Source organism: Liolophura sinensis, chromosome 9 (assembly GCF_032854445.1).
Source record: "Liolophura sinensis isolate JHLJ2023 chromosome 9, CUHK_Ljap_v2, whole genome shotgun sequence".
Lineage (NCBI taxonomy): Eukaryota > Metazoa > Mollusca > Polyplacophora > Chitonida > Chitonidae > Liolophura > Liolophura sinensis.
In genome coordinates, this window is record NC_088303.1 from 20,979,879 (window position 1) to 21,003,037 (window position 23,159).

General features: G+C 38.7%; 1 protein-coding gene across 2 annotated transcripts in view; it reads left to right on the forward strand.

Annotated features, from left to right (window-relative positions):
* The window catches only part of LOC135474909 (E3 ubiquitin-protein ligase MIB2-like), a 32,245-nt gene that overhangs the window by 5,461 nt on the left and 3,625 nt on the right, over positions 1 to 23,159 (forward strand). The window contains exons 2-16 of one of the 2 annotated variants that reach the window (XM_064754586.1): positions 7,099 to 7,195; positions 10,849 to 11,330; positions 12,001 to 12,172; positions 12,895 to 13,001; positions 14,427 to 14,621; positions 15,044 to 15,183; positions 16,010 to 16,120; positions 16,606 to 16,710; positions 17,314 to 17,485; positions 17,962 to 18,098; positions 19,938 to 20,086; positions 20,529 to 20,685; positions 21,462 to 21,616; positions 22,152 to 22,278; positions 22,547 to 22,649. In XM_064754586.1, the coding sequence (XP_064610656.1) occupies positions 11,108 to 11,330; positions 12,001 to 12,172; positions 12,895 to 13,001; positions 14,427 to 14,621; positions 15,044 to 15,183; positions 16,010 to 16,120; positions 16,606 to 16,710; positions 17,314 to 17,485; positions 17,962 to 18,098; positions 19,938 to 20,086; positions 20,529 to 20,685; positions 21,462 to 21,616; positions 22,152 to 22,278; positions 22,547 to 22,649 (2,053 nt within the window). In that variant the 5' untranslated portion in view covers positions 7,099 to 7,195; positions 10,849 to 11,107. The remainder of the gene's footprint in view (positions 1 to 7,098; positions 7,196 to 10,848; positions 11,331 to 12,000; positions 12,173 to 12,894; positions 13,002 to 14,426; positions 14,622 to 15,043; positions 15,184 to 16,009; positions 16,121 to 16,605; positions 16,711 to 17,313; positions 17,486 to 17,961; positions 18,099 to 19,937; positions 20,087 to 20,528; positions 20,686 to 21,461; positions 21,617 to 22,151; positions 22,279 to 22,546; positions 22,650 to 23,159) is intronic. The other variant, XM_064754585.1, reaches the window with a different exon arrangement.

Genomic DNA, 23,159 nt, shown 5'->3' on the forward strand with positions numbered 1-23,159 from the left:
GTGATGGAAACAGCTGTTTTCTCGGATTATAGAGATCATATCTCGCACCTGATTGATAAAAATTGGTAACATGGTGGCACTTAAGATTTTCTGAATGTGTGCGATTTTGCTGACTTTGATCTGCGAAGTTTTGGTTATGCTACATCACAAAGAAATCAGTTGATAGTGGTCATACATGTAAATTTATCTTTAATTTAAGAGATATGGAGTAGATGATTAATGGAATATAGTATCTAATGAATGTGAAAACGTTTGAAGCAAGAAAATCATCCTGACCATGGAGCGTGAAGTACTGTATATACATAAACATGTATACAGTACCTGAAAGAAGAACGCTAAATAAATCAAAATGATGAAGGCAAGCAATTCTATAGCTGCCAAAATTACCTGTACTTAGTAATTTTATTTTTAGAGACTAAATAATCTTGACATTTCATTTGTGGAACTGCTGGAAATATTTAGTTTCCCGTAGCCTGGAAAGTCAAGCAGAACTTAACTAGCAGTGTTTCCACTAATATTTCTGCTGATAGTTAAAAAATTTTCATTCCTTGGATGTTAGAGCTCAGACGAACTTGTAAAATAGTTCTTTAGAGCCATTTCATGCAGCCAGGACTCACACAAGGCTGTTTTTGTGGAGCTTAATATTCGAAAGGAAATGAGGAACGTGTATTGCTGGGTAGCATGAACATGTACCTACACATAATGTTGAAGGGTTGGTCATGAGGGTTCAGTTCCAAATGATCTCTCTTTCATCTAGGCAAGCATTCTTTTGAAGATGCTACCATTTCAGTTTTCCTGTAACAAATAATGTACATCAGATTGCAGTGTTTTGCTAACTGTTTTTCTCATTATGCACAAATGGGCAAATTTCATCCTGCATGCCAGTCAGTTTTTTACATACACATGTATTTTGTGTTTGCTGTCCCAGAAAACAGATTATGCATGTAAGAAAAAGTGGATGAGGATGGATGTTTGGATACTGCTAGTTGGACCTACCAATTACATGTATTACTACTATACCTGAAAAACATTTATTTTAAAGTTGGTTTGAAATCAGGCATTCATATGAGAAAGTGTTTTGTTTTTAGGGGTTCGTCTGAATGTCTGACGGAGAATTCCTAGTGGGGACATAGACATGTATATTATGCATATGCTGAGGAGTGTTGCACAACTCTGCTGACAGCTTGCACTGACATGACTGCTCCTCAGGGAATAATCAGAATATGTTCTCAGCCAACATGAGCATGTATATATACATGTACAGACTGTATATACATGTAGTATACATACTGCAGACATACTGCCAAGCAGGCTATCAGTGAAGTACATATAGTCTTAGCATTACTCCCCCCCCCCCCCCCCAAGAAAAGTGAGAGAGATGTGTAATTTTTAGCCTTCAGCACGACTAATATCTGTACTGAAAAAGAAATGAGGTGTTGTAAGTATGAGACTTTGGCTTATGAGGTTGTTACGTGTAGATCACGTACTTAAAGCTGTATATTTCATTCCTGCTATTGCTTAAAGGAAAAGACCTCTAAAGTCAAGGTAGGCGTCACTAATTATACCACTTAAAACCATGCACAAATATTCTTTCATTTGTTTTTTTAGATTTTTGTGAAAGGAGTTAAAGGCTGTCAAGCATTTGAATTCTGAGGTGGGCTTTATGGACCCTACTATCACAGAAAGTTTTTCCCACCTCTGATCAGGACACTGGCTGTTGGAATAACTCGTTTTTACCCATGAGTAAATGATTATTGAAATAATGTTCCCAAATTAGCCTTTCTTCTGAACATCAGGAAAAAAGGTGATGTGATGTGATGTTAGAATTCCTCAGTATCATCAGTATGGCTCATAAAGCCCACCGTAGTTTTGAAATATTTGAATGGCTTTCAACACTCGTAAAAAAAATCTGGAAAAACTTTAATACAAAAGGGTTGTGAATTCCTTGATACCAAGGAGTTTTTATGTCTACATGTAGCAAATATCCTTAAAGCTGTGCAGTTGAAATAATCTATCATATCAGAGAAAACATCTTCAAGAGACATGTATGTGTAGCTAAGAAAGCTGCTATGAACTTTTAATATTGGGTAAGGTCTAATTAATACACAACCGAGAGGTCGTCCATTGTAAAATTCTTGTATTGTAACACAGTGTTGGTCGTTGCAGCGAAAATACCTGCTGAAAGTTGCGTGACCTAGGCAAAAATCAAGTAAATTACATGATATCTTACTTTAATGTTCAACTTAAAACTGTCATGACAGCAACATTTTACATGTGAAGCTACATGTGTTGTTTGTTAAACTGTTGGCATTTTATGCCATACAAGAGGATTTGGCTTCACCCTGAGACTCGCAGTACTGAATCACTTCGAGCTCATCCAGAAGACCATAAAACTAAGACCATTAAGCTTGCGAGTTCAAATCCAGCTTTTCCTGGATCCAGTGCATCTTTGCATTAAATGAGAAGAAAACCTAAAAACATGACACTGTAGACTGAAAAGAGCACATTTTTTTCTATCTGGTGGTGCTTGCTGCATAATTTTGTCATTTTTCCTTGCCATACAATTCAAGCCTGAAAAGGGCAAAGCTGGCATAAATCGCTGAGTCCATCGTGTCCTCCATCTTTAACACCCTGCAATTTATGCTGGGGGTGTGTTGCCTCTCAGCCAATGAGAGTCCTTAAAAACTGCCGGCTTGTTTGTGTAAACTCGGAACCTACGTCCAACATTCCGGTTTCCCGATCGTCAAGGGGTAAACGAACTGTACTGTTCACTACCTTCAGGGAAGAAGAGTTCTACCGGAAATGTACGAACTGCACTTAGCGGTTTCCAACAGCAATTCTCCTCCTAACACAGAAGACTTCAGGACTAGTTCTTAGGCAAAATGGAGTCACCCACAGCAGATTTTAGTGCTGACTTTATTTGTAATTCATCAACTTGAGGTACATATTAAAAGTTTTTTTATGGCATGCACCTGCGAGGAAAAGCATACTCTTTTTAATGGTATTTGATTGATATTTAAATTTTCTTCTCCTTTAAGATGTTTGTGACAAATAGAAGTAAAATTTTTTGTCTTGGTAAATGTGAAATACATGTACGAATCAGTGAATTAATAAAGAATTCATAAGGAATTCGGGTAAAACCTGGTATGTTGTTGTGTATGTACATGTGTGCACATGTTAGGTAAGACAGTGCAGTCATAAGGTGCTGAAAATAGACGAGGTAAACATTCAGAGGTGCTGACTACATGTACATAAACATACATGTACATAGAAGTGAATCAATTCTTGAGCATGGCGATAAACAAGAATCAAGTGAATAAATAAACACATGTTAAAATTGGGTACACATCTGCAGATGACAGATGTTTGTGTTAATATGGAGATGTACTTTACATTGGCATTGCATAGTTGTTTATTACAGCAGTTGGTAGATGGAGCACTTTCAACTCCATCTCTGGTGAAAAGTCTGTGTATATTGGGTCCATTAAGCCAGGTTAGGGATAATGTGAGCAATCACCTGCTCGAACAATAAGAGACTGGATGACATGATGTAATACATTGATTTATTGATTTCTTGTACTGTTTTCGGGACTGTTTATTCTCCAGCTGCATGTTAAATACATGTTGATCCATGCTGCATGTTTACAGGGCCAGTTGGCTTTAAGAAAGTAATACATGTGTATGGTATACACACAGCAGTTGTTGTAGGGATATCTAGTCTCCAGATGTTATGGGTGTACCCAGTTCTGAGATGTTGTTGTTGATATGTGTGTGGTGGTGTGTGTGGTGGTGTGTGTGGTGGGGGGGCTAGGGGGGATCTGTTGTCCAGTTGTTGAGTGCATGAGGGGGGGCTGGGGGTGGAGTTTGCTGTGGGTATCTATTCTTCATTTGTTGTTGTGTTGGGGTGGGGGGTATCTACTCTCCAGGTGTTGTGTGTGTGTGGGGGGGAGGATCTGTTCTCCAGTTGTTGTGTGTGTTGGTGTGTGTGTGTGGGGGTATCTGTTCTCGAGTTGTTTTGTGGTGTTGGGTATGCTTGCTCCAAAAGTTGTTGTATATGTTGGGGGGTAGTGAGGTATCTATTCTCGAGTTGTGTGTGTATGTTGGGGGCAGGGAGGTATCTATTCTCTAGTTGTGTGTGTGTTGGGGGCAGGGAAGTATCTTTTCTCTAGTTCTTGTTGTATGTGTAGGGATCTATTCTCTAGTTGTTGTTGTTTTGTGTGGGATGGGGGGATAGGGTATTTATTCTTCAGTTGTTGTATGTGTGTGTGTGTGTTTTGGAAAATGTGGGGGGTGGGGGGGTATCTATTCTCCAGTTGATGTGTGTGTATGGGAGGTATCTATTCTCCAGTTGTTGTGTGTGGTGGGGCGGGGGTGGTATCTATTCTTGAGTTGATATGTGTGTGTGAGAGATATCTATTCTCCAGTTGTTCTGGAATTGTATCTATTCTCCACTTTCTGTGGCCGAAGGGTTAGCACGCCAGCACGACGCAATGACTGAGGAGCCGCTCATCACTCTTGTGAGAAAGCTGGCTTTCTCTCTGGCCGTACATGGGAAGGTCTGCCAGCAACTGGCAAATAATAATGCTGGCCGCTGTCGTCTAAGTAAAATATTCGTGAGTACGACGTAAAACACCAACCAAATAGCTAAATATTCTCCACTTGAATTTGAGGATACTTTGTCGTCAGTTGTTGTGAGGGAGAGGGTGTATGGTGAATGTGGGAAATTACTTTCTGAGCGTAAAATCCGCTTGCTAGAGCACATGATCGTTGTACATCATGTCTTACGGAATATCATGTCACTGTGTGTTGATCAGTGGAAACTAAGAATCACTCTCTGAGGTATAAGAACCCCATATTCTGTCCTATTTCCTTATATTTGATATGCATGAACCATACAAATTTTTAATTTTATTCTTCATTCACTATAACTGCAATTTCTGTGATCGTGCCAAATTGGAGGGGCTAATATTATGTACAGGTACATGTTGCTTCACACAAGTATGATGTCATCTGTCTACAGATACACATGTAGGCTGGATGATGTGCTCAAAATATGCTGTAATGTATAGACTCACAAAAAGGTGGGAAAACCTGCAGTTCATCTTTAGTTCACTGTGCTGATCCCTGGGCAGAGAAGAAGCTGGCTCAGTGTCCCGTTCATTTGGTCAAGTCTTCAGCATACTGAGAGCATCTCTTAATAATGTATGCGCTAAGTGTATGTAAGACCTGGCTGATGTTTTTTTTTTTTTAAGCTCACTCTGTCTGAAGCCTAAGTATTGACACAGTTCATCTCAGTCTGGGCAGCTGAACTGGGCCATGAATCCCTGTGTTTTTAAACAGCCAGAGCCAGACAGCTCTATATTTAGGGACAGTACTGCCAAGGCCAGTGTGCACCAATCAGAGCAGTGCAGGATCTCAGCAGGGATGTAGAGCCCTTCAGGATGTTGGTACACATGTGTACAAGTGAAGACACACCCCCAGTGCTTAAGGGTGTCACATTGCCCCTCTAACTCACCAATCACAGTACCCCGTTTATTACTGATTACTGGTACACTTATTAAGTGTTGTCATATTTTTCTATTTTCTCAGTGCATGTGTGTGGCCATATTTCCTGCTCCTCTTTCTTGTGAATGACATCAACATCACAGTATGACTCTCATGTGATTCCATTTTAGTAGCGGTACTGTACCTCCAACATGCATGTCTACATGTACGTATGTGCATATATGTATTCTGTACTGTGTATATTTCCAAACTTGTAAGCCAGTATGTCTTAATTTAACATTGATTTGAATTTTCTTACCCAAGAAAATTCTCTTATGTCCATGTATATGTTATGTACATTTAGAATAGTAGTTGATTCTATCGTGAAGTAATTTGTGCCCCCAGTGCACTGAAGATACATGTGTAAGCCGTGTCAAAATTGATGCTTTTTTAATAGAGCCTGTTGCTAGAGGAGGACTGAATTCTGTAGATTGGACAAATGTCATATGTAAAACATGGTGTGTTTTATTATTAGAAATGGTATGTTTTATTATTAAAAATGATGTATTTTATTAAAATCATGTAGGGGGTATGTTATTCCTGTGTACTTGTGGAATTAATGTCTGACTCTGTACAAACCTTACTACTTATCTAAGGGGGGGTTATTGTAATATATATTGATTATTGTTGTACTTGTTCTACTTGTGCTCAAAACTACTGTATAGTCAGTGATAGGCCATAACTGAATTAATCATTGATAAATTAATGCAGTTTTACCAGTGCTTGTTTAACACTAGTGCTGGCTCGTCCAGAGTTCCACTAACCTTGAACCAGTTCTAGTTTTGATCTCTTACAAATTTAAATTGTAGTGAACAAAAGTTAAATCCTTTTTTCCAACTGGTCAGATAAATATCTAGCCCTAATAGTCAGGAAAAGTTTCATACAAAAATTTTTTTAAAAAAATTTTTAATTTCGGCCATGAGTTGAAACACTACAGTATTAAAGACCATTAAAGGGATTCCCATTGACCCTAGAACGTACATGTACTTCAATTTTAGAAAACTGTAAAAAGTTAAAAAGAACTTTTTATATAAAAATATGTGAAATTTTGAGATGTTAAATATCATATATTGCATTATGTTTGAGATGGACAGATATTTACATGTATGTTACCTACAATACAAAGTATTATCCATTACATATATTTAAACTAAATGAATCAGATGATCCTCCAAAGTCTTCTTTCATTGGTGAAAACTTTATCTAAATATAAATCAAGGGACACCCTAGGCACATTTTTTTTGCTATATCACTTTTATCATTGTAGGAAATTTCGCCTTTATATGAATAATAAATCTGCCTAGCTTGTCCCTCAGGCTTTGGGCATGGGATACACTGGTGTCATTCATTGAATGAAATAAACGAATTCACATGCACCATTTACAAATAGATCCAACAGTGCTGTATTCAGGTACAATTTGGCAACATTGTAACAATCATTGAAATTCTGAGAACATTTGTGCAATCATGCATAGTTTTTACCTACATGTGGATGTGGCTTGTAACTCAATCCCTAATGCTCTTGGCAATGATACATGTAATTTCCCATTGCAGAAAACACTAATTGTGATGTAAAAGCCATATTGGAATCATTTCACCTAAGCAATTTTGGACATCCATCGTGATAAACAAAGCTCCGGAAATTATTGAGGTATGTTTTTCTGGTCTGGAGTTTGCTGTTCGAGATCGCGTACATCCTGGCATTTGCCGTTCCACATACGGTGGTGTAAACATCGATACAAAACTCTGCCTCATGGCCTCATAAATCCAGAATTTTGTTCTGTTGACATTCAAAATTTATACATGCTGTGCACATTGTTCTGTTGGCTAAAACACTATAACTTTCTGGTTATTGTCAGCCAAAGTACTTCTCAGAATATCGTCCAATGTTGTTCATTTCCCTATACTTTCCCATCGTTATCTGCTTGTGGCTGCCACGTGAGAATGAAGTGCCTGTATGTGCACTGTCGTTTAATTAATGAAGGCTGCAGAGACATGTGCATGTGTATACTTGTAGGAATGCCATGGCAGCATGTTGTGCTAATAAAGCTGCTGTGATCATATCTGTCCTCTTGTTTGGGGGGGGGAGGGGGTGAGGGGAGGGGCAGTGTTCTCCTTCAGTTCATGACTCAGTCTCAGGTTTATGGGTCAGTGAGACTATGTCCAGTCATCCCTGCTGGCCAGCCACCCTGTTAGACTGTTACTCATAACCCCTGCTGTAAACAAACTGAGTATCTCTGTATCTCTGTCCCTGACTGAGCAGCCATTGTGATGGTCACACCTCTAGGATAAGCAGCCAGGGTATCCATAGCCAGCCAGAGATGCAGGACAGTGAGAAGATTATGGGCCATTCAGGATCAGGGAAAATGAGTGGTGGAATGATACATGACCCGATTGAGGGCCTCTAAATGTAAAAGTACATGTAAACCTACATGCATGGACACCTCGTCAGTTGTGTTGGGGAGACCAGTGTTATTATTGTAGTCTCATGAAGCAGTTCTAACTGTATCTCTCATCTACAATCTGTACTAAGGTGTACCTTAGTTTATGATGATCTGAGTATTAGGAGTTTAATTCAGTTGCCTCGTGGTCTTCCAAGTGGCTTTGCTTAAATGTACGTGTATTTAATAAACCAACATGATATACCTGTATTTTTTTTGTTTGAAATCCCCTTGGTACAGATATACATGTAGATATTAAAAGTTTTATTTTTAAGTAAATGGAGACCCCTAAAGCTATACTCAACAAGTGTGCTGTATATGTTTGTCATTGTGCGTGTGCAGAGTTTGAAATCATCTTGTATACCCAAATTCTTCTAATTTTTGGACAGATTGTAGTAGTGCTGAAAGCAGAGTAAAGATATGAAAAGTAAAGAAATGAGTATGTTATTCATCAAATTGTCTAACCATGTGGGACAACTAACTATTCCTGCTATAGTGTACATGTATGTTGTCTAAAAAGAGCGTACCAGCTGTCCCATTTAGAATAAGTAGGGCATCTGAATGCTCATGTGTATTTAACCATTATGCATGATTGTAGGTGTAGCTTTTTAAAGTTTGCTGAAACTCATGCATACTGAATGAAGACCCCAAGAGCTACATGTATACCCAGTTAATTAAACCACTGACTAAGGGGTGTTTGTAATGTGTACATACTTCTTCAAATTAGGGAGAAAAGAAAAGAAGTAATCATCACCAGGAAGACTAAAAGTGCTATGTCAATATCCTAAAATTAATGTATCAATTTCACATGATTTTCATTAATGAAATTTCGAAGTGAGGAAATTTACTGTATGGTAATGGTGGCATTATTGTGTGTTATGTCCAAGGAATGCAACAAGGTGGCATTCAGGTGTGAATATAGTTCATGTACACATATGAGATGTGACTCTGGTTTTATCAGAAAAGGCTTTTTTTTTTTCTTTTTTTTTTATACATGTACCCCTGACAGTTGGAATTTTTGACCATGTCTTCAATTGCCATCATGTTTTCTGAGCAACGTACCTCCCACATTGTAGAGGGTTGAATGATACCGTACACTTCAAAGTTCCTGAGATTTAATGCACTTGTATATTGAGGCCACAGACCTGTGAATATGCAGGTATATATTGCACAAATGTATGGGTTGATAAAAACAAAGGAAGTTCTGTGGCAGGCGATATGGGCAGGTCCAGACACTGTCGTCAGCAGAATATATCCCAACTGTATTGGGCTGAAGTCAGGAGGAAGTAAGGGAGGCTAAAAGCTGGCCGCTGGGTCCTATTCTAATATTTGTTTTGGCTGTTGAGCAGGAGTTTTGTCTGTGGATTTGCCACTTGCCTGTGTTTGTTAGAAGTCCTTGTTTGCCTGTGGATTCTTCCAGCATCTCAACCCATACACAAAGCAATATGTCAACTTGGAGACCGGGTGCTTTTTTGTGGCCTGACTTAGACCCACTGACAACATGCCAGCTACAATTGAAGCTGGATACAGGCAACTCCTTAGAAGAAGTTTGTCCTTGTCCTTCTCATTTTTTTCTTCTTTTTTTTTTTGTAGTTGAAATTTTTTCCCCCTCTTTTCATGAAGTTGTGCGTCTTTGCACTGCTGTGCATTTGTTAATGTAAATGCTGTTGACATGCATGCTCTTTACATGACTAGCTTCACACCGGCATTCGTTTAACTTGGAAATCTGATTTGGAGGGGGAAACTTGCTCTCAAGGTAAAGAAAATCTTAACTAACATTTACCTGTATAGCTGTTACAATCAGATTCCATTTCCAGGTGCAGTGTAAACCATTGAGTTCATATGAACTTAGCAGCATTCATGGTATGCTATACAGCTTCAGACGTGACGTACTGTGTGTGTGTGTGCGTGTACACATATGTGTTTGCATGGGTTATGTTTTGACATATTTGAGAGTGTTATATGTACAGGTGTAGTTTCTATGGTTCCTATACCTGTAAATGATGAAAGGGACCACTTAATGCAGCCACAGGCAGAAGCAGTGTGTAAAGGCACCTTTATGATGGTACCCTCATGATATGTCTTATTTACATATACATGCATGAAAAAAATCAGATTCTTGTTTTAAAACACTTTATGATAACATTTTGTTCTGTTATTCTTAATTCATTTATAATATACATATGTACATATGTATGTATGTACATTAAAGGTACATCTTACCCATACATGTACAAAAAGAGTATTGAATTCTCATAAATTACATGTTTCTTCTCTTGAAGCCAAACATTGACCAATTTGTCTATTGGACATTGGGATTTTTTATCATAGTTTAGGTGAGAGGAGGTATCAGTAGGCCATATTCAGGAATTCTTTATTTTGATGTGTGGGGTCCTATCAGGTTTGAAGCTGGAGAAAAGGAGCAGAGGTTGAATACCATTGTCATACAGGATACCTTTTCATAGTTTAATCTTAGTGCCTTGATGGCAAGAAGCGGTTGAAGGTGTTCTGTCACGTAGGGTTACATGAAGTTGAGTGGAGACATCTTGCCCTTCACCTACATGTACATGTAAATGATGTGCTTCACATATGAAGAGTCAGCCAGTAACTTGCCAAAGTTCAGTGGTTTGCTCCCAAGACACTGGTTTCCTTTACCCATAAAACTCGCCACTATCCTCTGAGTGGAAAATTCTTGAGTAGGGAGTTTCAACAGTTAACACTCAAACAAATGAAAAGAACACACTCAAAGTTAAAATGCTGTACATGAATATAGGACATGTACAACATTTTACATGTATTTGTTGCAAATGATTAAAGGAAATGCTCACCTACATACATGTGCAACTCTCTGTTTTACACCTAGGACTTACAATGAATGAATTCGAAATGGATGAGGATTTTCAAGGAGGGTTCAAGCCATAAGATGGTCCAAGTCTTCATAAAGAAAGATTCACAGTACCCAGTTATATCAGGACTGGCTTTCATGTAGGGTGCAGAGAATCCCCCCAAGAAATATTACGACAGTCGTTGCCAGGGAAGAAGAAACACTCACAGAGGTCACAAAGGTAACCAGCACCCTGAAGAACAGAAATTTAGATCTCGATTCCGTTAGTGCTGTCAGCATGGAGGTGGGTCTTCGTGCGGTTCGTGGTCCCGACTGGAAGTGGACCAATCAGGACGACGGAGAAGGCCACTTAGGCACAGTTGTGGAGATTGGCAAGCCCGGAAGTACGACGTCTCCAGACAAAACCGTTGTGGTGCAGTGGGATTCGGGCTCCAGAACCAATTACCGTGTGGGTTACCAAGGAGCTTTTGATCTCCGTATTTTAGACAATGCACCAATAGGTAAGCTTGAAAGATACGTGTAGGAAGTAGTATGAAACCATAGAGGCCAGGGGTCACATGTACAGTGTACACTTTACTGTGTTAAGCCAACCATTGTAATAGTGAAACATTTATATATTTGGTTGGAGTTTTTTTGCTGTACTCAAGAATATTTCACTTATATGACGGCGGCCAGCATTATTGTAGAAGGAAACCGGGTAGATAGTAGTGAAATACATGCATTCTTGGGTGTGGTGTGAAATAATGAAATGAAGAAAAAAAACTGGCGTGAAACTTGTGTAAAAGTTTAATGGGGTCAGTTTTTAGAAACATTTTAACACCATAAAAAATACAGCTACATGTTACTGAAAGCCAATAATTTGATATATTCTTAGAACACGTAAGTACAGAAAATTCGATTTCATTATGAATCAAATCAAATTCATGAAATGAATATGGGTTTATATGCCACAAATCTCAGCTATAGCCTCTTTAAGCTCAAAAACACCGTCATGAAAGTGAATTGTTCTTGAGTATGACATTATAAAGAAAATTAGTCAAATTAACAATCACTTTTTGTGGGAAGATGATTGTGAAAAGTTTATTGTGAGCTGATTTGAATGTTGTATTCGGTAGAGCACAGGTAGTACTTTCTGGGCTAATCTTGTTGTGGTTGTGATGAACATTGTAGGTGTGAAGCATCCAAACATCATCTGTGATGCATGTAAGAAACAGGGGATCCAGGGCATGCGATGGAAGTGTACCAAGTGCCATGACTTTGATCTCTGTACCACGTGTTACATGGCTGACAAACATGATCTGACACACTCCTTCCAGAGGTTTGACACAGCCTCCTCTAAAGGGTTAGTATGACAACTCCATTCTGCTGTGAATACACCAACTTGGTAATCACTCTACTCGCTGTTGTTTTTAGGAGTAATCTGGACCAGAGCAATGAGGGCCAAAGTTCAACCCCAGCTCCTAGATTTGTTTAATGATTCTCAGGGGTAAATGTTAAGTCAAACATGAAAGTTTTCTTTATCACATGTTGCAGGAAACTCAGAAAATTTACCTAAAATGTGACAATCAAAAAAAAAAATTTACATTTAATTTTCCCGTATGCTTGTCAAGACTCTGTAACTCCAGACGCTAATAAAGTTGTTTTTGAAATAATACAATGTACTGTGCATATAGATACACAGCCATATGTCGATTGCTGTCTTATTGTTGGTTAATCATACTACTATATTTGTATGTATGTTTGTTTGTATGTTTAATGTCCCGTTGAAAATGTGGACTTTTATTTGATTTACCCCTTGCACAAGAGAATGCCAGCCCATTGGCAATATCTCATATACGTGTAATATCTACCTAAGATTTCCAAGACTGGGAATTTAATCAAGTCAGTGATGGGACAGTAAACTTAGTCCTTGATTGTTTAATGCACATAAATTTTCGTTGACATAGTTCATGAAATAGTTGTAAATGGTTTGATTTTCTTAGGCATTCATTCAGTTCTGTGTAATTAGTCGATATATATTTACAGCTGTACTAATTTACATGCACATGATTAATGTCATTCCAGAGTGAAGGTTCCGAAGAGGGTGAGTGGCACCAAGGTACAGATGAAGGGCATTTTCCCCGGTGCCAAGGTGGTAAGGGGACCAGACTGGGACTGGGGTAATCAAGATGGTAAGTCAGCAACAATCTAGTTGTGCAAAACAGTAGTTACTTACCACCCCCAATACCACCACCCCCCTCTTCCCCCTTCACACCTTCACCCAAACTATAACTAAAAAAGTGCCTGCAAATTTAAACAAGCAAGGTATTTTATGAAATTTGCTATCGTTTCATACTCTATATCGGGGCTATACTCTAAACATATTTTAATTTTTTCCCCCTCACGAATGTTAATTTCTTAATTAAAATTCTTATTTAAAATTTCTCAGTTAAAAAAAAAACTGAAATTCCCTGCCGATCGACTCAGGTTTTAGTTCTGATAGTTGGGTTTGCGCAACAAGAATGTTTTGAGGATTGCCAGGCGTGTACAAGCCTCACAGTGCAGTGAAATGCCAGATTTAAAATGACACCTCTTGAAATTGTCTGCCTGTAAACATCTCTGAAATAAGCCTTTGACCATCATTATTAACATAGACAATCAATATGAATTTGTCTGACTTTTAACTGACCAGCGGAATGAGTAGGCAATTGATTCTGTTTCATTCAATGAAGAAATCAGGACAGAAGTCAATAAGGCATGGCTTCAGGTGTTAATGTTGGAGGTAGGAAATATTACATCACTGAAGGGCTTTAGCAAGTTGACAGGAAACGGGCATTATACACAGCCGGCGAAGCATGACTTGATCTTCCATGGGTGACACTCTGGGTTATTACCTCGTCAAGTTCACTGGACTTCCCAAAATTACTCCATTGTAATTCTGAAAAGACTAGATTACTATTGTGAGCCCAGAATTACTCACACATCAAACTGTAATTTAAACTTAATGAAAGGATAACATTATATCCAGCTGAAAGCCTTTTTTCACATATTTGTAGACTTGCCTTAATTCTGCACAAATTTCTCAGTTTCTCAGAACTTCAGGATATATTCATCTTTAGTTGTCACTTGAAAGTATGATGGTATGATACCTTATCTCATTTCCTGTCACCCATGATACTGAGAATTAGTAAAAGTCTTTGCATACTGTCTTGTGGAAAAGCTTGTTCATCTGTCAGTTGATCAAGGTACATGTTCAGCAATGCAGCCATATGTTTATCAGGAGTTATTTCCTCCTGAGTACACACTAGATCTTGAAGGTGTCAAATGAGAACCTCTGGTTCAGATGAATCTTAAGTTTGAAGCCTGATTTCATGTTTTCCTGTCTTAAAAAAATTCCTTTCAAAATTTTTGTGATGATTATTGCGTTATGAACCCATGGTTATTATTTATTATGGTGGATCGTGTGTGGCAAAAGGCAGAAATTAAATGTTTGTTGAGTGGCGGTATTGATGGTACTGGTGCCGCTTTAATAGGGAATGCGTATATGATTTTGCTTTATGCTTCATCGAAAAAAAAAATTTGGTACAGATCTGAAAAAAAATGTATTGTATTTCCAGGTGGGGAGGGTAAAATTGGAAAAGTCACAGACGTGCGAGGCTGGGACTCTGAGTCTGGGAGGAGCGTTGCCAATGTTACATGGTCATCAGGATCAACCAACGTGTACAGGGTGGGGCATAAGGGCAAAGTGGACCTAAAGTATGTGCAGGAGGCCTCAGGAGGCTTTTACTACAAGGATCATCTACCTGTGTTAGGTAGGCAGCCTAGTGAGTGTTCACAACAGCTGCCTCACCCACACTGATACTACACACTGGGGGACTGGGCGTTCCAACACTGAAACCAGCACAAAATCTTACACAGGAGTGTAAAATGCAAAATTTCATGATGTCTTGATCTGCACAGTACCCAACCCAGTGTCCTTCACCTTTACTTGCATTGGAAAAGTAAAATTCTTTTGATATGATCTGAAGCGAAAATGAACAATGAACAACACTGATAAATGTCAGAGCCAGTCGGATAATGGCCTATTTGAAAATTGATAGTTAGTTATATGTGATTAAGGATTGTTCTGAAGGTTCCTTTTTTCTCGTGTTAATTTTTACGTTAATTGAAAGTAGGTGCCATGTCAAATTGTTGCATCTCACAGTGATCAGAAATTTGGTTTTATTTTTTTCAGGCGAGTTCACTGAAGTAGCCTCTACCAGTGGAGTTCCATGTCAGTTCAAAGTCGGTGATAAGGTCAGAGTTGACCTGGAAACAGACATCCTCAAGGTCATGCAGGAAGGTCACGGAGGATGGAATCCAAAGATGGCAGATGTGAGCTACAAGATAATTGTTTACTGTACAAAGGGATGTGATTTTCATATGAGTATAATTATTTAAGCTGTTCTATACACTTTTAGCAAAATTGAACAAGTATGTATGTGTGTTTTCCAAAAGTTATCATATTTAATTTAGTGCTCATAACACTGTCTCTCTCTTGTGTTACCACACTTGTATGTTCTTCAAGGAAAGTGACACTCATGAAGGTAAAAAAATCGTAGTGTACATAACAGAATGTCAGCCAAACACCTACCTCTATCCATAGCTTTTGTGTTTTGTTTCTCATTTCCTGCACTAGCTTTGGTGTAGGTAAGACAAAGAACATATACTCATCAGTGATGACAGAAAGGAGAGATTTCACCGGCTGTCAACATTTCATTGTCTTGTCAGTGTTTTTGGTCTTAGGGAGGCAACTTGTCATAACCAGACTGAATGAATCATTATGGCTTAACACAGTACTTGGGACTGTTTTAGCCATATTATCAGCGGTAACATAACCAACTGAAAGTTCAAGACTTTCAATTGATGATCTTAACTAGGTACTAGTATTGTGATGTAATATGTTTTTTAGTGAATGTTTCTCAAAAGAACGTAGTTTCCTGTAAACTGTCTGTTATTAGCGGGAAATAATTTCCTCTGTATCATCCGTCTTTTACCAGTTTCTGAATGATTAATGTGTTGGGAGAAAAACAGTCATAATCAGCTTAGTGTTTTACAGCACAGTGTACTATCTGAGAAGCAACGATATTGAAGGCTCAGGATAATATCTAATGTGGTGTGTTGTGAACTACACATACAGATATTTGACTTCATATTTCAGTATATTGGCAGAGTAGGAACAGTCCATCGAATCACTGAGCGAGGGGATGTCAGGGTGCAGTATGAAGGCTGTTCTAACAGATGGACCTTCCACCCTGGAGCTTTGACAAAGGTAAACCCATTGTTCTACAGTCTGCTGTAGCAGTTTGACCTATGACCTATCATGTTTGTCTTGTTGATTGTACAAGCATTTATTTTTTTAGGGGTGTCTTATTTGCTTCATTATGTTTGCTGGCCTCACTTATAAATTGTAAATTGTTACAAAATTGTAAAAGTTCACATTGCTTCAGTAAGGAAATGCAGAAATCTGGGGGTATATGCCCTTCAAGTAGCTGTTAGGCATAGGTTAAATGTAAGTAGGGTACTGTATTAGTTTAAAATGATTGCCCAAAGAACTGCACTTTTATAGACAAATATTGTTCATAAAATACTACTTTTGGTGCTGAAACTTACATTTGTCCAGTAGGATATCATCCTACAGGACAAAAAAAAAAAGAACAGAATCTTCAGAATCGAGCATAAAGAACATCGTCACAGACAAAGTTTTAGATCATATAAGGAGGTGAATGAAGACCTGTACCTATGTTCTGCTAACAGGTACAACTGTTCTCAGTGAATGACGTAGTGCGGATCTCAGATGACGTACACAAAGTTAAGGAGGAACAGAAGGGACATGGGGAGTGGACAGAAAACATGAGAGCTGTAAGTGGATCTTTGGTGACATCAGGAAGTTTGTGAGCTTTGAAAAGGTTTTTCAAACAAACAAACTTCTGTTGTTATGCATTGCCTTGTGAATTTTTGCAATGTTTGGTGGAATTTAATCTGCGTTTCCTCAAAAAAAATATTTGAATAACTATCTTACAGATATATGTACATGTAGATTATATATTCCATATTGTCAGATTTGCTCCAGTAAGGTACCATTCAGTGGATAAAAAATATCTCTGTGTTATGCACACTGTTTGCTTTCTCTGAGTCAAAAACCAGGACATGTGAAGACAGGGGTGGGCCGTGGATGGAATTGATTGATATTACAAGTTAGCCCAAGTGCTCTTTCATGACATCAGTGCTCTGCACGCTGGTGTTTTATGTTTCATCGGCACATAACCTAACTAACATGCTGGAAGTAAAATAGTCCTGAGTTTGAACAAATAAAAAGCAAAAACAAAGAACAAAAATACTTTGAGAAGGTATTTTAATCGTGACTACAGCAGTATGCCCTCAAAATTACCTTTTAACTGTGAAATATAAATTTTTATTCACCTGTGTCCCAGCATGCCCTTAACATTCAAATTGTTATTGTAGACATTAAACATGTTGGGCCGTGTAAAGAAGGTGTATATGGATGGCGACCTTCGTGTGGATGTGAATGGGCAGACGTGGACGTTCAATCCATCATGCTGTATCCTTGTACCTCATGGAGCTCAGGAAATCAACAACACACTGGGTGGGCACGAGCGAGAGGAACGTAGCAGAGGTAAGCAGTTATATACTATGGAATTTGACCTTGTCCGTGGCAGCATTTCAATTTCATTCTTAAGGATTAAGTTAGATATCAAAGTGTCAACTCTATACTGGAAGATGACATTCAACCATATTCATGTGCTCAAAAGAAAATTACATGCTGGCTTCCTCTCTGGCCATACATGGGAAGGTCTCCAACAACCTGCAGAAGGTCGTGAGTTTCCCCCCAGGCTCTGCCCGGTTTCTTTCCACCATGATGCTGGCCGCCATCGTATAAGTGAAATATTCTTGAGTATGGGGAAAACATCAATCAAATAAATAAATAAATCAAAAGAAAATTACATGTAAGCATAACAATATTTTGTACAATTATTACTTGGTACTGTATATTGTGATTTTTCATTGTTTTATTATCGTGCTGTGATAATTTTTCTGTGTTCCAGCTTTGTAAATGAAAATGATCTTCATATTTTACTCTCACATGTTTAGATACTCTGCAAGCGCTGTTGGACCAATTTATGGAGATTCAACCAGCCTACGACTCTGGCCCTGACCGGCTGGTGAAAGAGGCTGCTCAAGGTCACGCGGAGGTTGTCAGTGAAATTGTTACAAAATTCCCAGACAAGGTTAGAATCAGCTTGGAATACAGTGTAGCCTTTGCTGTAAGGCGCCTCTATATAGCTCAAAATCGGATATAACGTGACCCAAATCTTGTACCCCAAAAATCAGTGGTGTACTTTCATGTGAGGAGGCTTGCATTTCCAATGACAACAGTTAAAACAGCAAACGAACAAGGATTTTCACCAAGAAATATACGTAAAGAGTCCTACATTATTCGCTTCATTTCTTACTGTTGGTTTGTGATCCATGGGTTATTTCAATATTTTAGATTTAAGATTTTGAAAGATCACATCTATATAAGCAAAAAAGAAAAGGAGTTACTTATGAATAATGGAAGAGGTTACATTTCCTGGCAAGCGAGTTTGATTCTAAGTGCATGTGTCGGTGTTTCTGTTTGCAGAATTACTTTCATGTAACTGTGGCTTTGTTGGCAATAGAGAACACATTTTGCTCACTATAAGAAGCACACCTTCTAAAGGGGTTGATGGTTGTACACTTACCGTAAATGCTGATGACTTATTAAATGGCTATAAAGCGAGGTGTGAAACTACATGCACATGGGAGCGAGATGTGGCTTACCAGTGTGTTGACATGTTGGGATTGAGATGAACTCCCGCAAAGTGTATTTATTTTTTATTTGTTCACTAGCTACATGTACAACGAGGTCATGTGATCAGGTTGACAGTAGTCTGCCGAGTCCACCATTTTGAATCAGAGACATTCTAAATTCCATGAGTTACTTCTGTTAAGACCAGGCATGAACAAAACGGATACCAGATATAAAAGTACAGTGGACAGAACTACATTAATTGATTTCAGTTTAACATACGCTGAGTTCTGTAGATCACCTCAGGTCCGTGCTTAAACAATACCAGGCTAACTTTGCAGGATATGAGCAGGACAGTGCCGAGATGCTGGTGTTCCATATTTAAAACCTTGCATGCCGTAGAACACTATGATCGGATCTGTAGGTAACAAAACACTTACGCATTTATACTAAACTAACAATGAAAAAACCTTTGACAAAGCACACTTTGCAACGATAAAACTTAGTTCAATGTCAGAATCATGTATGCCTATATACTGGATTCCAAGGTCATTTCGTGATAGTGCGATGTAGCCTATGACGCGCTCAAGAAGTTCTCCCCATAACGGTGCGCTATAGAAGGCTGCACAGTATTTGCATTACCTTACCTTCTTGATCTTATTTTTGGGAAAGCATAGACTAATTTTTACTCAAAGCTGCAAAGTATATATACAGATGCAGAAAGTAGTAAAATAAAGTTTTCATAATTATATGAATTAATAACACAAAGAGAAAGTTAGTTGTTGAAGTAAATCTCGTCTAGATTTTGGGGGAAATCAACCAGAAGGTTCCGTTATGCCCACAAGAGGTTGTTTCAAAAAACTTGATGGTCATAGGGTAGAAGCCTAGAAAAAAACAGATGTATGTTAAATTCACCAACAAGTAAGTTTACCGTAATATATTTTAGGTATGGCCTAAAAAAACTTATGCATTCTTAGAAGCAAACACAGGTACTTTTAGTGCTGAAGTTTACATTGTTACAGTAAAATCCATCTGAGATCAAAGTGATTGGTGTGCCAGCTCAGCACAATGACCTAGGAGCCTCTGACCAATGCAGCTGTGAGTTCATTTATATACCAGCTCATATTTCCAGCAACCTGTGGATGGTCGTGGGCTTCCCCCGGTTTCCCCCCTGCCCCCGGGTAAATAAATAAACAAATGTAAGATCACAATAATTCTTAGAATTAGGCTAAAAGAGCAACTTAATCAAGGCAAGTACTGTAATTGTTACATAACCGTTGTGATTTGCGCTGTTCAGGTGGATCAGAAGAGCTCCGGTAAGACAGCCCTACAGGTGGCCTGTCATCAGGGTCACCGAGAGATTGTCCAGTTACTGCTGACCGCTGGTGCTAAGTTGGAACTACAGGACGAGGATGGGGACACAGCACTACACTACTCAGCCTTTGGGTATGTCTCGTGCATTTTATAAAAGTAATAGACGCTGTTTGTTTTCACAACTTTTTTACTAACAAGAATTTAAGTGAGTTCGCATTTCGTGAATACACAAGGATGGGGTCCAAATCTAGTAACTGTAAGTAGTTGCTCCAAAGATTTTATTGCATGTAAAAGTAATCTTGCTTTAGAGATTCCATGCTTATAACTTTAACGATTTGAAATTATGTATGTTTATTTGTGAAAAAAGGACTATGAGTGTGAATGTGAGTCCTAACCAGATAGCTGTCAAATGTAAAACCGTGTACGAGGACATTTGATATATCATAGAACTTCCTGACATTCCAGCATGGGTTTAATGTTATAAAAGGAGGTTAAAAAGATTTAGTAAGCTGTGACAAAGTTTTAATTAATTATGAAATACCTCAATGCAACTAGTATTTTTGCACATTTGCAGAAACCAGCCAGAAATAACAGAGCTACTTCTGCAGAAGGGTGCAGGCATCGATGCCCTCAACAAGGGAGGTTGTAGCACACTGCACGTGGCTGTCAACAAACAGCACCTCAAGTGTGTCAAAGTCCTGCTCAAGCATAAGTGCAATGTCAATATTCAGGTAAACTTGTTCACACATGCCCTTTGGGCACAAATAACACTGTCATCCCATCAGGGGGTCCTCCGTGGCCTAGTGGATGGCACGTTAGTGCAGCACAGTCACCCAGAAGCCTCTAACCAATGTGATCGCTGTGAGACCAGCTAATGCAGGCTTCTAGTCTGGCCATACACAGGAAGGTCTGCAGCAACCTACGGATGGTTGTGGGTTTCCTCCCACCATATTACTGGCTGTCATCATTTAAGTGAAATATTCTTCTTCTAAATTGAAAACTCCAATCCTATGAATTCATTACATAAGCTGTAATTCTGAGTCATGCCAGCAGTATGGACCAAAATATAGTTGGTTAGCTGATCAGCATAGCTTAAATTGATGCAATGGGAAACCTTTCAGATCCCACCTAAAGTAACTTGGGCGTAAACTGTGTAATTGGTTGTTTGTTTATGCCTTTGTGATTTGTGGCAAACTCATTAACTGGTAATGTAGTAATTAGGTTCAGTGGTCAACCATGCTTGGTCCCCGGGTCACCGTTAGACGAGAAAAGCTACCTGATTGATATCCCAACAGTACTTTTCAGAGTATCACTGTCATTATTTATTAGTTAATGTGGTAAGAAGTGTTTGTCAGAGAAAACAGTTGTTTGTGTTGATCGGTTTTGAAGTAAAGCTCTTTTCTTATGCCATCTGGTAACAACACTTTAGGTTTGTTCAGTCATTAGCTAGGGAAACTTTGCATCTGTTTACCAGGCATTGTCAATCATTGATGTGGTATTTTTTCAGGATGCTTATGGGGACACAGCACTTCACGACGCCATCGGAAAAGAAAATCGGGAAATCATAGACATACTCGTAAACTATCCAGGAATAGATTTTACCCTCCGAAACAAAAGAGGCTTTAATGTCCTACATCATGCAGCATTGAAGGGGAATAACTTGTGAGTAATAATGCCTATGCAAAACACGGCCTATTCACGGCAATGGTTTTCGTATCGATAAAGCTGTGTAAATTTATTCAATGATTTAAATCTTTTTGAAATACTTAAATTAGTCAGCCTTTTTAACTGCCTCTGCGACTGATATTTTGAAACATTCGGATAGAACTATGGTGAGTAGAGAAATTATTTATACAGTTTTGTTGAGCTTGTGTTTGTAATGATGTTAACAAATCATTTTAATGTTTTCCTAATAATTGTCTGCATATATTCTACTGACACTGTTTGCTGAGAATTGGATGCTTTTATTTCTTGTCCATATTACTCAATAATTCTTGATCTTTTTGTTCAAGTGACAACTCTCGTCTGGAATGGAACCATTGATTAGGCATAAGACCTTGAGTGCAAATATAACCCTTGAAACAATAAAACAGTTTTACATAAATGATAAGTCATGTGATACACGTATGAGTAGATGTATATGTTAACAGTGGGATGTTACTTTATGTCATGGTATTTTCCTGATTTTTTCTCACAGAGCTACAGAGAAAATATTGGGGAAATGTCGACAGATTGTTGACATCAAGAAAGATGATGGATTTTCAGCGCTTCATTTAGCGGCATTGAATGGCCACAAGGATGTCTCCAACACATTGTTAACTGTGGTACGTTGTTCATTGACCATTGTAGACAAACTTTTTGTGTACGACCGAGAGTCCTGCAAATTCATTCCAACCAAAACTGTTTATTTGTATAAGTAAATGTACATGTAAAAGTAGAACAATTCATAGCAAAATTTTCTCTACGGTTATATTTTCATCTCTGATGTCTTTAAAGATGGAATTGTATTCCTCCAGTTGGATGATCGATTTTGTTTTGCATGTGGAAAATATAGTTTCAAATGTGTTGACATGTTGATTTTTCATCTGCCAGGGTCAAGCCGACATCGAGATTCAGAATAACCGACAACAAACACCTCTACTGCTGGCTGTGTCTCAGGGGCATACTGCTCTGATAGAGCTCCTTGTTACCAAAGGTAAGGTTTACAGTGTTGAGACCTTTATTGCTGGCTGTGTCTCAGGGGCATACTGCTCTGATAGAGCTCATTGTTACCAAAGGTAAGTTTTACAGTGTTGAGACCTTTATTGCTGGCTGTGTCTCAGGGGCATACTGCTCTGATAGAGCTCCTTGTTACCAAAGGTAAGGGCTACAGTGTTGATACCTTTACTGCTGGCTGTGTCTCAAGGGCATACTGGTCTGATAGGGCTCCTCGTTACCAAAGGTAAGGGCTACAGTGTTGATACCTTTACTACTGGCTGTGTCTCAAGGGCATACTGGTCTGATAAGGATCCTCGTTACCAAAGGTAAGGGCTACAGTGTTGATACCTTTACTGCTGGCTGTGTCTCAAGGGCATACTGGTCTGATAGAGCTCCTCATTACCAAAGGTAAGGGTTACAGTGTTGATACCTTTACTGCTGGCTGTGTCTCAGGGGCATACTGTTCTGATAGAGCTCCTTGTTACCAAAGGTAAGGGCTACAGTGTTG